Consider the following 12570-nt stretch of genomic DNA (forward strand, 5'->3'; position numbering starts at 1 on the left):
TTACCTGAGCTAACTAGTCCTAGCTTTACAGGCTCAGAGGTCACCGCTCTGACAGGGTCACACACTCTTCTCTGTGACGACTGAGTGTGTTTTGTGGATGGCATGCAGTAAGCCTGTGCGCTGAGGATTCAGAGTCAGCTGGAGGTCCTTTAATCACTCTGAGACCCTCAGCAGATTACTGTTAAAATGCAAACATATTCCTCCTACCTCCTTCCCTGTTGGTAACATGGACTAGAAACCAGAAGGACCCAGCAGAGGTACCTGGTTTACTGGTTAGACTATGGGTTAAACCATGACTAACACTGACACAGCACAAAAATACCTCTATAAGCCATGGACAAATAGTACAGGCTTCTTCAGTTAATGTTATTTTAATGTAAACTACAAAAAAAAGTGAAAAAAATGATCTCTCTGCAATGATTTTACATTTTTACCAACAGTTTCAGCCATTTCACCTTGATTAGTGCTGAATGTGATGGTCCACACTTAGGGCATTAATTGTATTTGGTGGATTTATCATCATATCTATATTAAAAGGATTTATCGTTGTTAAGATCATAGAAATTTTGACTCTTCTTATTTTATTTAGTCTTTCAGTTTGTTTTGATTTAAGTCCATTTTTAGTTTTGCAAATGCATTATTACTTTTATTTATAATTTGAGGAATTCACTAGTTTTGGTTTAATTTATTGATTTTAAATTTTCTGAGAGAAATGTTGATTTATAAAAGCTGAAAAATAAAAATAAAAAAGCGCATAATGTCAAATATCATTTACTAAACAATTGTGCGTTGGTGCCGTGTTGTGCTAAGATATTTTATACTTTAATCACTATTAATGTGGGGAAACAAACCCCATTTACACCTGAAATTCACTTTCTGTTTAAGTTGCATCTAAGTTATGAAAACACCTCATAGGCAGTTTTCATCTGCTATAATAACCCACAGTTCAATACACACAACATCACACTGTGTACCAGGATCATCGAACCGCTGTATATACCTGCAGCATTTATAAACTATCAGGATTTACACAAATTTGGCACACTATAGCAGAAGTATCCAACACACTAACTTTGCAAACACTCAGCTACAACCTGTGCATTGAATATGTCAACTCTCATAAATCCTCAAAACAGTTAGAACGTTTAACGTGCAATACTGGGCCTGGCCATGAGGTGGTACCATTGCATCAAAAAGCAAAAGGGGTGAGGCCTTGGAAAAGATAAACATTGCTGTCGATGTCCCTGAAGAGTATTGAGTGGAGACATAATGTAAGACATTAAAAAAACATTATGTGTGTTCTGTTGTGAAGCTGCTGATTTGTTAGATTTTTAGACATGTATTGGACCACTGTCTTATCTTTGACACCGCTGATAATAAAACCGGTGGAAAATATCGATGTGATCCTTCAGTGCTTCCTGTACCGATCCTTCTTCACTGTTCAGGACTGGGTAGAAGATCTGGATAGACGTGTTTTACTCTCTGGTAATGGTTGTTGAGATGCAAGGCTGGTGTTGTGATTTCAGCACCATGGACAGTGATCAGACAGAGAGCCTTCATTCACAGTCAATACTTTTTTCTGGAGTATATAAGATAAGATAAGCTTTATTTCTCAGATGGTACATTTGGCGTACACAACAGTGGTACATTTGGCTGCAATAGTATGAACACATTAATACAGTATGAAGTAACCAGACAGTACAGTGTTACATCCAAGACACATAAATTGTAAAAACAACGACCAATCACAGGTCCATAAGTACGGTTTGAGCTTGTTGTCAAGAGATGAGGACAGAATAGAGTATTTTTTTCCTTTTGCTGTTTGTGTAATCTACCGCCAGATAGTAATTACATAGATTTTATTAAATGTACACATAATAGATGCCTCAGAAACAAACTCTGCTCTAATCCTCAGTTTCTACTATTTTGACAACTCCACGGGAAAAAAAGCTGTAGATGTGTGCACTAGAAAAACTGACTTATGTGTTTTTGTGTGTGAGTTTATGCGTGTGTTTGCTCTGGAGCTGTGAAATCTTCCAGTCACTAGGGCAGACTGTACCATTTTCAGCCTGCCTAAGGGGTAGGCCGTCTGAGTCTAAGTCTGTAACCCCCTCTGACTTCAGGGAAAGTGGTGCCTTCCTTGCTCTTTTTTTTTTTTCTTTCTAAAGGACAGTCACGGACGCTTCATATCTTGTATCCCCTCCCACATATCAACACCCCCCCCCACCCCACCCCCGTTTTCACCCCTCTCTCTATAATCCCCAACTGCCCCACCTTCCCCCCCAGTGAATAATGAGAAGGGAAGTGGTGTATGTGGATGATTGGCAGAGTCCAAATCAGAGGCTTCACAGGTTCTCATATCATTCGCTGCTACCTCTGCAGGAAGGGAAGGGGTGGGGCTTTGCCCTTGCTTCTGTCAGTATTTCTGACTTCTCTGCCTTCCCATTGGTGCTATAGCTTACCTCTGCTGGCGTGCACTGGCCCACCCCACCTCTCTTTCTATCTCAGATGCAGTTAGCAGCAGGGAGGGAAGCTCACAACACACACTCTCTGCCTGAGTGTAGGGAGCTGGTGGGTTACAGGAGTAGAGGACATTAGCTCTACCTCTGTCCTCGCCTTTCTCTACCCACCCACACTGACTTGTCTGTGTGTGCATTCACCTGGTGGGGTAGGGGCCAACTGGATCTGGTCTTGCCTCTTTTCCAATGAGGCAAGCTCCCTGTGAAGACTTTCCTTAAGTGATCGAAAAGATTTAGTATCTTCTTTCTGAAACAAACCTTGACAGAGTAGCCATGGCTCACGCTGCGGCTCACATCAAGAAGGCCAGGTCCGAGATGGATCAACCTCCGGACCTGAAGGCTCTGGAGAAAGCCAGAGAGAGGAAGCGGCGTTCCCGGGAACGTGCTGAACGCAAGCGCAAGGTACCGGGGCAGACTGGGGAAGACTCACTCACCCACCCATTTATTCATTCCTTTCCCACTTTGCGTGAGCAGTCAGTGTGTGAGTGCTTAGTTCATCCTGCTTCCAGTCATCACATCACATCATCTTCATCATTACCACTGTGGACTGAGCAAGACTTGGTGGCAGCCGAGAAGAGCTTGTGCAGCATCATCAAAGACTCTGCCTGTCTTCATGGTTTTCACCTCCACCTTCATCTTCATCTCCTGCTCTGCGTGTTTTTTGGGATCAGTATTTCATAGCATTATCATGTTTCCATCAACACATTTTAAGTATAAGAAAAGGTAAAATGGGAAAATGAAGTCAAAAATGAATCCAAAAACTGGCCTCAATTTTATAAAAACTTTAAAACTTCACTTTAAATTGGCTGTTGTCACCCACCAACCTGCTCAGAACACAAATAATGACCATCATGACCACAGTCTCCTGATCCCTGCTGCTGTCACTGCCTGTCGTCATCTCATCCTGTCACAGCTGAAGGATCTTCCTCAATCTGTCATCCGTTCCGCTCTTCATTCTGTCATCATTCACCTGTCACGCTATAATGAATGACTGCTGCGCAAGTCATCAGTCTCTTCCAATCAGTTTTCCAACATACCTTGGGTGGGTGTCATTAGAACATACTGTACATGCAGAAAAAGTCGTAGAAATATCTGTCTCCCTGTGGACACACTTCAGTTTCTGGTGCATTGTTCGGCTGCGCAGTATTTGTACTCTCTGTTTGTTCATTTACATCATGTGCCTCCAAGTGCTATGGTTTTGTTGGTAAGGTGCGCCGCTTTGATAATGAAATATATTCACGGTCAGTGGCTTTATAGTAATGGCTTCACACCAGCAAGACATTTTAGGGAGGCATTCTGCATCATTCTGTGGAGGATTACTGTAAATCATGCCTTTCTTTGCTCTGTGAGCAAGGTCATGAGCACATTTTATCTTATGTCTGGACAATAGACTGATACAGATATGTAAAGTCATCATTTATGGAAAACTTTTTTTTAACTGATGGTTTTTACTATAAATGTCTATATTGTGGCTGTATGTGCTATGGTAATGATGCTGTCAATAATGACTTTGCCACCATTAGCAGTGTCAGTGATAGAATGTAAACTATTTACAAATCAGAGTTCATACGGGTGCTTGAAATTCTTGAAAATGTTTGGTTTCAAGGTCTGATAAGTGCTTGAATTTCAGTTTAAGTGCTTGAAAGTGTTTGCAATTATAACTCTGATTGACTGATTGATTGATTGATTGATATTCACTCTGCCAGGTTAGATGGCAAACCAAAGCTACTGACAGAGAGGTGATACATTTTTGGATAAAACTTTGTGTTCTTTTTTAATTTCTAAACAGTTTGCTATTATGAAACATAATTTTAGATGCTTATAGCATAATACAATGTATATCATTGTGACAAAAAGTGAAAACAGTTATCATGAGTATATGTATTCCCGTACATATGTATTTTACCCCAGTGACAAGGTGCTGTGCTGGAAAAATTTGAAAATGGCCGTTAAAAGTGCTTGAAAAGTACTTGCATTTGACCTTGAAAAATGTGTAACCCTGACATATTCAAGGTACTTGTATTTTACTTGAATATTTTAGTTTCATGCAACTCTACTCCATTACGTCTCAGACATGAATATTATTCTTTTTACTCCACTGCATTTGTCCGACATCCTTCTTGAGCAGTGAAAACCAAATATGTTGATCTGGAATATTTGAAATAAATTAGCCTGCTTCTGAAGATGAATTCTTTAAAAAGTCTCCTGTATTATCTGGAAAAAGTATCATCACTAAGCTGCAAACAGGGTTGTTTCCTGAGCTCATGAAGACCTGATGTTCCAGAGAATATGTTGCGTTGCTGTAAATGAAACTACCCAACAGTATATAAAGTAACTAAAATGTGCTCAACCTTAAATATCTGCAGCAGTAAAATTCAAACACACATTAATGCAGAAGTAAAATGAATCCTAAACCATTATATGTTACGGTAGTAAATACTAATTACTATCACTTTTGCTCTTCAAACTTTAAGTAGTTTTTGCTCATAATGCATAAGTTATGGTTTAAATAAGTATTTAAAGAGGTATTTTCACAGTGTGTTAATAGTATTTTTATTGAATCAAAGTGGCTACTTGTTCCACTGCTGGAATGATGACAGGTTATGTCAGCAGATGTAGCAGCTCAGTAGTGAACTGACCTTTTATCTGTCCTCAAATCCACCGCTGCATGTGACCCAGTCTGTCTCTTATTTCAGAAGGCCTCTGTAAGAGTAGACCTACCACTCCATTCCACATTGCTCAGATTTCCTGACACACAAGGATAAAAAAGGTTAAATCAGATCAAGAAAAAGGTTAAAGTTCTCCAAACAAATATAATTTCTGCACAAAAAAATGTTCTCCATATGAGAGTTAACATAGAGTAAGAGTAATTCTGCAACGACCAGCTAGCATCTGCACAACAGAGGTAACAATTGCAACGTTTGCATAACAGTGTCCACTTCTCAAGGAAATTTAACAGGTGTAAAAAGATGTTTTTCTTAAAGTGTGTTTGTCTTGAATCAGATCATATGTTGCTGTTTAAAACATGCAGCCCAAAACTGGCCCGCCAAAGAGTCCAGTCCAGCCCACGGGGTGAATTAACAAAGTGCAAAAATTACACTGAAGATATTAACAGTCAACAGTGTCAACTCATTTTATTTCAGGGGCCACAAACAGCTCAATAATATCTCCAGCAGGTCAGACCAGTAAAGTAATAGCTTAAAAATCTGTCAATAATACACTATTCCAAATTTCCCTCTTTTTTTTTAATGTGAAGAAGTGGTGCCAGGCACAACAAACCCCGCCCCTCGCACGTATTGTAGCTTATTTTGGCATTGATCCAGCTGATGTCATCATGTCTAGCATGTGCTGATGTCAGCATGTAAATTGCCTCTATATATGTGCCAAGTTTGAAGTAAATTGAAACAAAATTGATGTTTTTATAGCCATTTGAAATTATAAGTAATTGTAAGTCAGTGGGGAAAAAAAAACATTTAAAAATACATAAAAAATTGGAACATTGACTTACTTTTCCCAAAATGTATTTGTACCGGTTCTGGGTCGCTGGCAATCTATAAACTCAATTTGGTATGAATTCAACCAGTAGTTTTGCTGCTAGAGTGTTAACAAACAAAGAAACAAACAGAATCAAAAACAACACCCTTTGCCTCCCCTTCGAGGGGGCGGGGTAAAAGTTGTAAAATCACATTATGAAAATCTTTACATTTATACACTATCCTTTCAGACCAAATACAAATAACATATAAACAAGCAAAACTTTCTTGTTCATATGTGCAATTTTAATGATGTTCTGTCTGTCTCTAAATGCTTTGTGTAAATTCACTGTGATCTGTGAGTTGTAACACGTGTAAAAATTGAGGCATAATATTCTTCTTAAGAAATTTCAGGCTGTACGTGGTTGTTCAGGTTATTCACTTTCTTTTGTGAAAGGATATCTTGTAATTATAAACATTTTCATGATGTTATTTAAAATTTTTTAACTAAAACAAAGAACAAACATTGAAGTTTTCATGATTTATATGTTATTATACTATTGTTTTAGTAGATAAACCCATTTGAGATCATATTGGGCTGTATTTGGCCCCTGAACTAAAATGAGTTGGACCCCCTGGTTTAAAAGGACATAATTAGAGTAAGTGACTTGTACTGGCATCTGTGTCTGTCTGTAGCTGTAACTGTACAGTTAATGTCTGATGGACACTGTTATCATCCATCAAAACAGCGCCTTTTAAAGCCCAAATCCAGTCATGACCTGTGTATGTGTTTGGATGAAGAGCTCTGGCACCATTGTAGTGTTTTCTCTCTCCTCTTCACTGCTGTTATTATTGACAGAGCTATAAGGCAGATTATCACATGGGATTACTTGTGCGCCCTCTCTTTCAGTCTGTTTCTGTCTATGGACACACATGTACGCACATGCACAAATGCACTCACACAAACACACACACACACACACACACACATGCATGCACACGCACGCACATGCATCTAAAAGTGACTAATAGATTCAATTTGGTGGATTTTCTGCTGAGCACCCGAGGGCAGACCTTTACATCACAGCAACACACATACACTGCTATTTTATCACTGGTCGTCAACTCCTGCTGGAAAACAATTAACCCCATGTTAATGGTACTTTATGGGAGTCAGAGGCCTCGGCCTGGACAGTGGATCACTGAAGCATGTTGTTATGAAATGATAAAACGCTTTGTGGACATTACATTGGATTTCCTCTCTAATATGTCACTGTCGATGCACAGTTGTGCCTGCATCACCAATTATATAACAACGCAGAGAAAATACACAGTAAAGATGGTGCATCAGCAAATGTCTTGTTGTTCAGTGACAGCAGAGCATTTAACCTCTATAATAGCAGAACAGTTTACTGCTTATGTACAGTACTGTACAGCAACCTCAACACAAATACCATCTAAAACACAGGCCACATTGAAAAAGCCTTTACATGTGCTTTACATTGTTGCATAAGTATTTTTTATAATTCACTGCACTTTGACCTGCCTCTTATATCATTTTGTTTTAATAGAGCCTTACATTTTCCTCTTGCTGCTTTGAAAACATCAGTATACTTTACACTTCTATATGTATACATCTCTGTGCATGTCTCAGTCTCTGTATTAAGATCCAATCTGGATATATATGAAGTATTGACAGCAGTAAAAAGAAAAGTTTAAGGAAAAAACAGTTAGTATTTAATATGATCTTCCTTTGTACTTAACATGTATTTAACCTTTTTGTTCAGACAATATGAGATTTATTTCATTAATTTTCTGATGTTTTATACCAGGTTTCATTAAACACATGTCAGATATTTCTAACTGCTACTTCTTGTCATGGGGTCAGGGGTCACACTAAACAGTGACTTTAACCTTTAGAACCCATTTAGTTCTGTTTTTCTTGTCTTTTAAGGATGTGTGCATATTTTTTTCCCTGTATTGTCTTGTATCTGAAGAAAAGAAAATGAGAAATTAATATACAGTATATGTTAATTTCAACCCTACAAAAACAACAAACCTAGCTGTGGCCCAAGTCTTTTGCACAGTACTGTGTATACATATATGGCAACTTGCTCCAGAATTTAACTATTTTGTGTTTACAACACTGAACCACACAGACTCCTACATACAGATTTTTCACTGGTACAGACACAGATACACATCAACTGCTTTTATCCCCAGGGGAATAAATAAAAGGGTTGTTCTAACAGACTTCAACAGTATATATCTGCTCCACTCAGGGAGCTTTAAACTCCTTTTTTTCCAATCAAAGGTATGAATCTGTCCCCCAGATCTATGTAGTTGTGACATAGCAGCCTCTCAGTTAAGTGAAACACTAAACTAAAAGGAACAGCCACTTTAGAGATACCTACAGTGCATAAATATTTAAAACTGACTAAGTAGACCACTCTTTCTATAGGGAATCACAACAGCATTGGTACGGCAGCAAAATGAGTTATCTGTTCTTTAATGCAGTTCTCTACACACCTCGCTCATGCTTAGTGTATTTACTACATTACCAGTCACTTATAGAGGGCTTTGAATCACTGAGCAGGGCTGATTAACGTCCATTGAGTTATAGATCTGAAATTACAACTGCATTTTCTTGATGTAAAACTGTATCCAGAGGGAGTGGATTAATTTGGCGTACACTTCCAGCCAAACGTCACAATATATCTTGATGAAACTCTTGTCGTTTTATGTGCTGCACAGGCAGTCAACAAGATGGAGCAGATGTTGTAGAGGTTTCATTAGACTCCCGGCACATTAAAGACTAATTCAACCCTGAAGAAAACAATGCAGAATGCGAGGCTGCCCTGCTCACTGATCTATGAAACTTTCAGTTATGTTAAGCCTGAATTTGCACCTTTACTCATGTTATCACAGCTTAGATTGTGCTTGTGTTGTCAATGAATGACCTCAGCTGAACATGGTTTTCACTATTTATGACATAATTGTTGTGCAATATCAGTTTCAGTGTTACCTTAATTGGTGTCTCACCTTTTTCCTGTTGTTCTTAATATTCATAACGGCTAAAATTTGCTTAGAGGTCTTATTTATGTCTTTGTGCATAAGAAATCAATATAAGTGAAAGGAACTTTGTGTTGGTAAATGCAAGTTATGCAAATTTACAGGATTTCAGTTCTGTTGCAACATGTTTATGGTCAAATGAACTATGTTTTCAGGTCAAAAATGTCCAGTTTCATCACAATTAATGCTATATTTTCATGTCACAAATGGCCAAGTTATATTTTAACTGAATTTACCTGAAAAACAAATATTCTGTTCTTTTAGATTCCTCAATTTTTCTTACAAGATTCTATCCTACATATCACGTTTTATTTTTACAAGTGGCAATATGGAGTATGGTGCTGATCCATCCTGCTTATGTTACGCCAATACATACATTAAGAATGTCACACGTCACTTTTTAAATCAACAGTTTTCTAATAATAAGCATTTTTATAAAGAAATAACAATTCTATATTGTTATTTACTCGTTAGTATGATAATAAACTATACAATAAATAATTCTGATCCTAGTTTTTGCACAGGGATCATTTGTGGAAACGGTGACATGGCTGCCGTGCATCAGTATGATGGGATCTGTAACAACCATATCACATCCGTCCACTGCCACATTTTGTGTTTTTGTGTCAGCTGATATTGTTTTAGATCCACAATACTAACATTTATAAATAAGAGGAGAATTATCAATAGTAAGTATATAAGTTTATTACTAATAAAGTACTGGTACTGACCAGATCATCATGGGTAATGTCACATCCGTCCACCAGCAAAAGTTTTCACATACACATGCTATTCAAAATCCAATATTTCTGAAAATATAGCTTCCACTGTCAAATAATATCAGTAGTCTGTGCACAAATGTATTAGCATTATTTCTACACAGTTCAATGCATTTCTTACAACTTTTTTTTTTTTTTTTGAGAAAAATGGCCACTCATTTGACCCCCTAAAAATTTTAGCCGATAAGTATATTTGTGTAGCCATTTTGCTGAAAACCATAACACATTTTTAACGAATTTTAAAAAATGCGTTGTAATATTAGCTAACCAAGCTGCTAGCATGAAAGTCATATCATCACATAGAAGGTTTATATTTAAATACCCCTGTGTATAAAAATGTATTTTACTGTGACAAACATTTTCTTAATTCCATGAAACATTTTAAGGGTTAAATATCATGTCTTGGTAGAATAACATTTTAGTTCCTAGCTAAATGACCTAGCTTAATGAAATTAACATTCACAATGTTTATCAATGTCAATCATTTCTAAATATTATGTTAAAAGCTGGGTGACTTGGCCCTGTGTCTTACACATACAGTACAAACTTTTAGTTAGTAGCCTCCCTATCTGGTCACTATACATTCAGTTAGCTTCAGTTTAGCCTAGCTAACTCAAGCTAGCAAGTAACAAGCTTTATGAGTTAGCTTTATCAGTTTCTGGACAAGTTGATTCTGCTTATAACTCTTTACATTTGGAAACTTCTCTGCAATTTTTCAGTAGATTTCAAATTGATTTGCCATGTACTTAGACCTCAGTGTTCTTATTTCAGATGTTTGATTTTCTTTAGTTAGCATATAGTTAGCAAATATGAATAACCTGAACAACCATGAACATCCTGAAATGTCTTAATAAAAATAAATGTAATTTTAACAATATTATGGCTGTTTCTGACGGTTTTGTGCCTTTGTAGATCTACTGTGATCTCTTAATTGTCAGTCATATGTGTAAATAAAAAGCTGAGACATAATATTGATAAAATTGCACTTTTACATTTTTTTTACAATTAAAGAAAGATGAAAGAAAAGTGAGTTATTATTTATATGTTATTATGGTATTATGGGCTGATGGCCTTCACCCAAACACATTCACTTAATAGGTTTGGTTGGTCAAACTAAAATCACGCATAGGTGTGAATGGGAGAATGGTTGTATATGTCAGCCCTGTGATGAGCCGGCCATGTCCAGAGTGTACCCCACCTTTGCCCGTTGTTAGCCAGGATTGGCTTTGGGACCCCTGTGACCCTCACAACGCTAAAGCATCCACTGGAAAATGAATGAATGAATGAATGAATAAGGTAAAGTCAAGTTTAGTCATACTGGAATCTGATTGAGATGTTCTGTGTGTTTTAGCCTGGAAGTCTGTACTTACAAGACCAAGACCAATCATTATAATCTATGTACAAACTGCAAAACAACATAACCACACCATGGCCACCTCTAACAGTCTGACAGATCTAAAATAGGACTTCACATCCTGCATGCCAGTTAAATCTGAAGACTCTGTCTACACAAGCTGCTTTATTCTCAGTCTCCCTTGCTCAGCTTTGTCCTCGTACCAGTTCAAGTACTGCAGTGCATCTTGACAAGTGCACTGATCCTCCTCTGCAGGTATAATAAACCCACAAGGGCAGAATTAAAGCAATCCTTCAGCGCTGTGTCATTCCCATGTATTGTTATTTCTGTCGGTGACACGTGTTTCCTATGACGCCTTCACTCTGCTCATTTTTCCTGGTCTGCTGCTCTTTCCTCTTGTGTTTTTTTTCTCTGCTGTCAACACACTGCAGTAGAGGAGGCTGCGTAGTAGTGAAACGCACACTCACCTCTTATCTGTCCAAATCAACCACTGCATGTAACCCGGTCTGTATGTCTGATTTCACTAGACTTCTGTAGGATTAATCTTACCACTCATTTTCACACTCTTCAGATTTTAAAAGGTTACTTATTGATAGAAATCTAAACAGCTGATGCATTTTATTAAGTCTTTTTTTCTTCTTTTGGTGAATCAGCACTTTCTTTCTGCCTGCAGCATTCAGCCTTAGGTATTTTAGGTGGCAAGATGTAAACACAGTCCACATATGAAACAGTTGAACATAAGGCCACTCTAAAGGCTTAGCAAATAGGCCTATTCACTTTCAATTTATTGTTGCGATCTACATGAGTAGCCTTCCATCATATGGTCAACAAACCAGTTTTTGTATTATTGATTACAAATACATGCACATTAATATACTGTTTTTTTTCCCAAATTCTGAAAAAGATGATATCCCCGAATACCTTGTTTACATGGCTAATGACAATGAAATTTCTCTAATATTGCACTTTACATGCATCTGTGCATACAGTAGTGGAAAAAAAGTTTTTGGACAATATTTGAGATTTTACATAATCTCAAATATTATCATGAAATATTTGTGGGGGAAAAAAATGTGTTTCAAAAAGTGTGGCTGTATCAGACAGACACAAACAAATGCAACTTATTTTTTTGTTGTTGACTGTTAAGAAGAAAAAAATAACAAATTCTTGACACTTTGAACATGTCCAGCCCTGGATGTGTTTCATTATGTTACTGAAACATCCAGTTTTGATCACAATGGAACAGAGCATGTGCAGAAGGAGCATGTGGATTTGGAGAATAGAACAGTACTCTCAGCTGAATGACTTGTGAATGATTATTAATGCACATATCACAAATACATGGGGTGTCCAAATACTTATTTCCACCACTG

The 12570-nt window shown here is 37.5% G+C and overlaps 1 protein-coding gene across 25 annotated transcripts in view; it reads left to right on the forward strand.

Annotated features, from left to right (window-relative positions):
* Positions 1-12570, forward strand: part of ank2b (ankyrin 2b, neuronal) — a 293858-nt gene that overhangs the window by 153659 nt on the left and 127629 nt on the right. For 13 of the 25 annotated variants that reach the window (XM_030161849.1, XM_030161850.1, XM_030161855.1 and 10 more), the window contains exon 1: positions 2509-2921. The exons of 3 other annotated variants lie outside the window; for them this stretch is intronic. In XM_030161849.1, the coding sequence (XP_030017709.1) occupies positions 2793-2921 (129 nt within the window). In that variant the 5' untranslated portion in view covers positions 2509-2792. Of the gene's footprint in view, positions 1-2508; positions 2922-12570 lie in introns of those variants that run through there. 9 more of the 25 variants (XM_030161865.1, XM_030161866.1, XM_030161867.1 and 6 more) reach the window with 2 other exon arrangements.

The sequence above is a fragment of the Sphaeramia orbicularis genome, chromosome 18, assembly GCF_902148855.1.
Source record: "Sphaeramia orbicularis chromosome 18, fSphaOr1.1, whole genome shotgun sequence".
NCBI lineage: Eukaryota > Metazoa > Chordata > Actinopteri > Kurtiformes > Apogonidae > Sphaeramia > Sphaeramia orbicularis.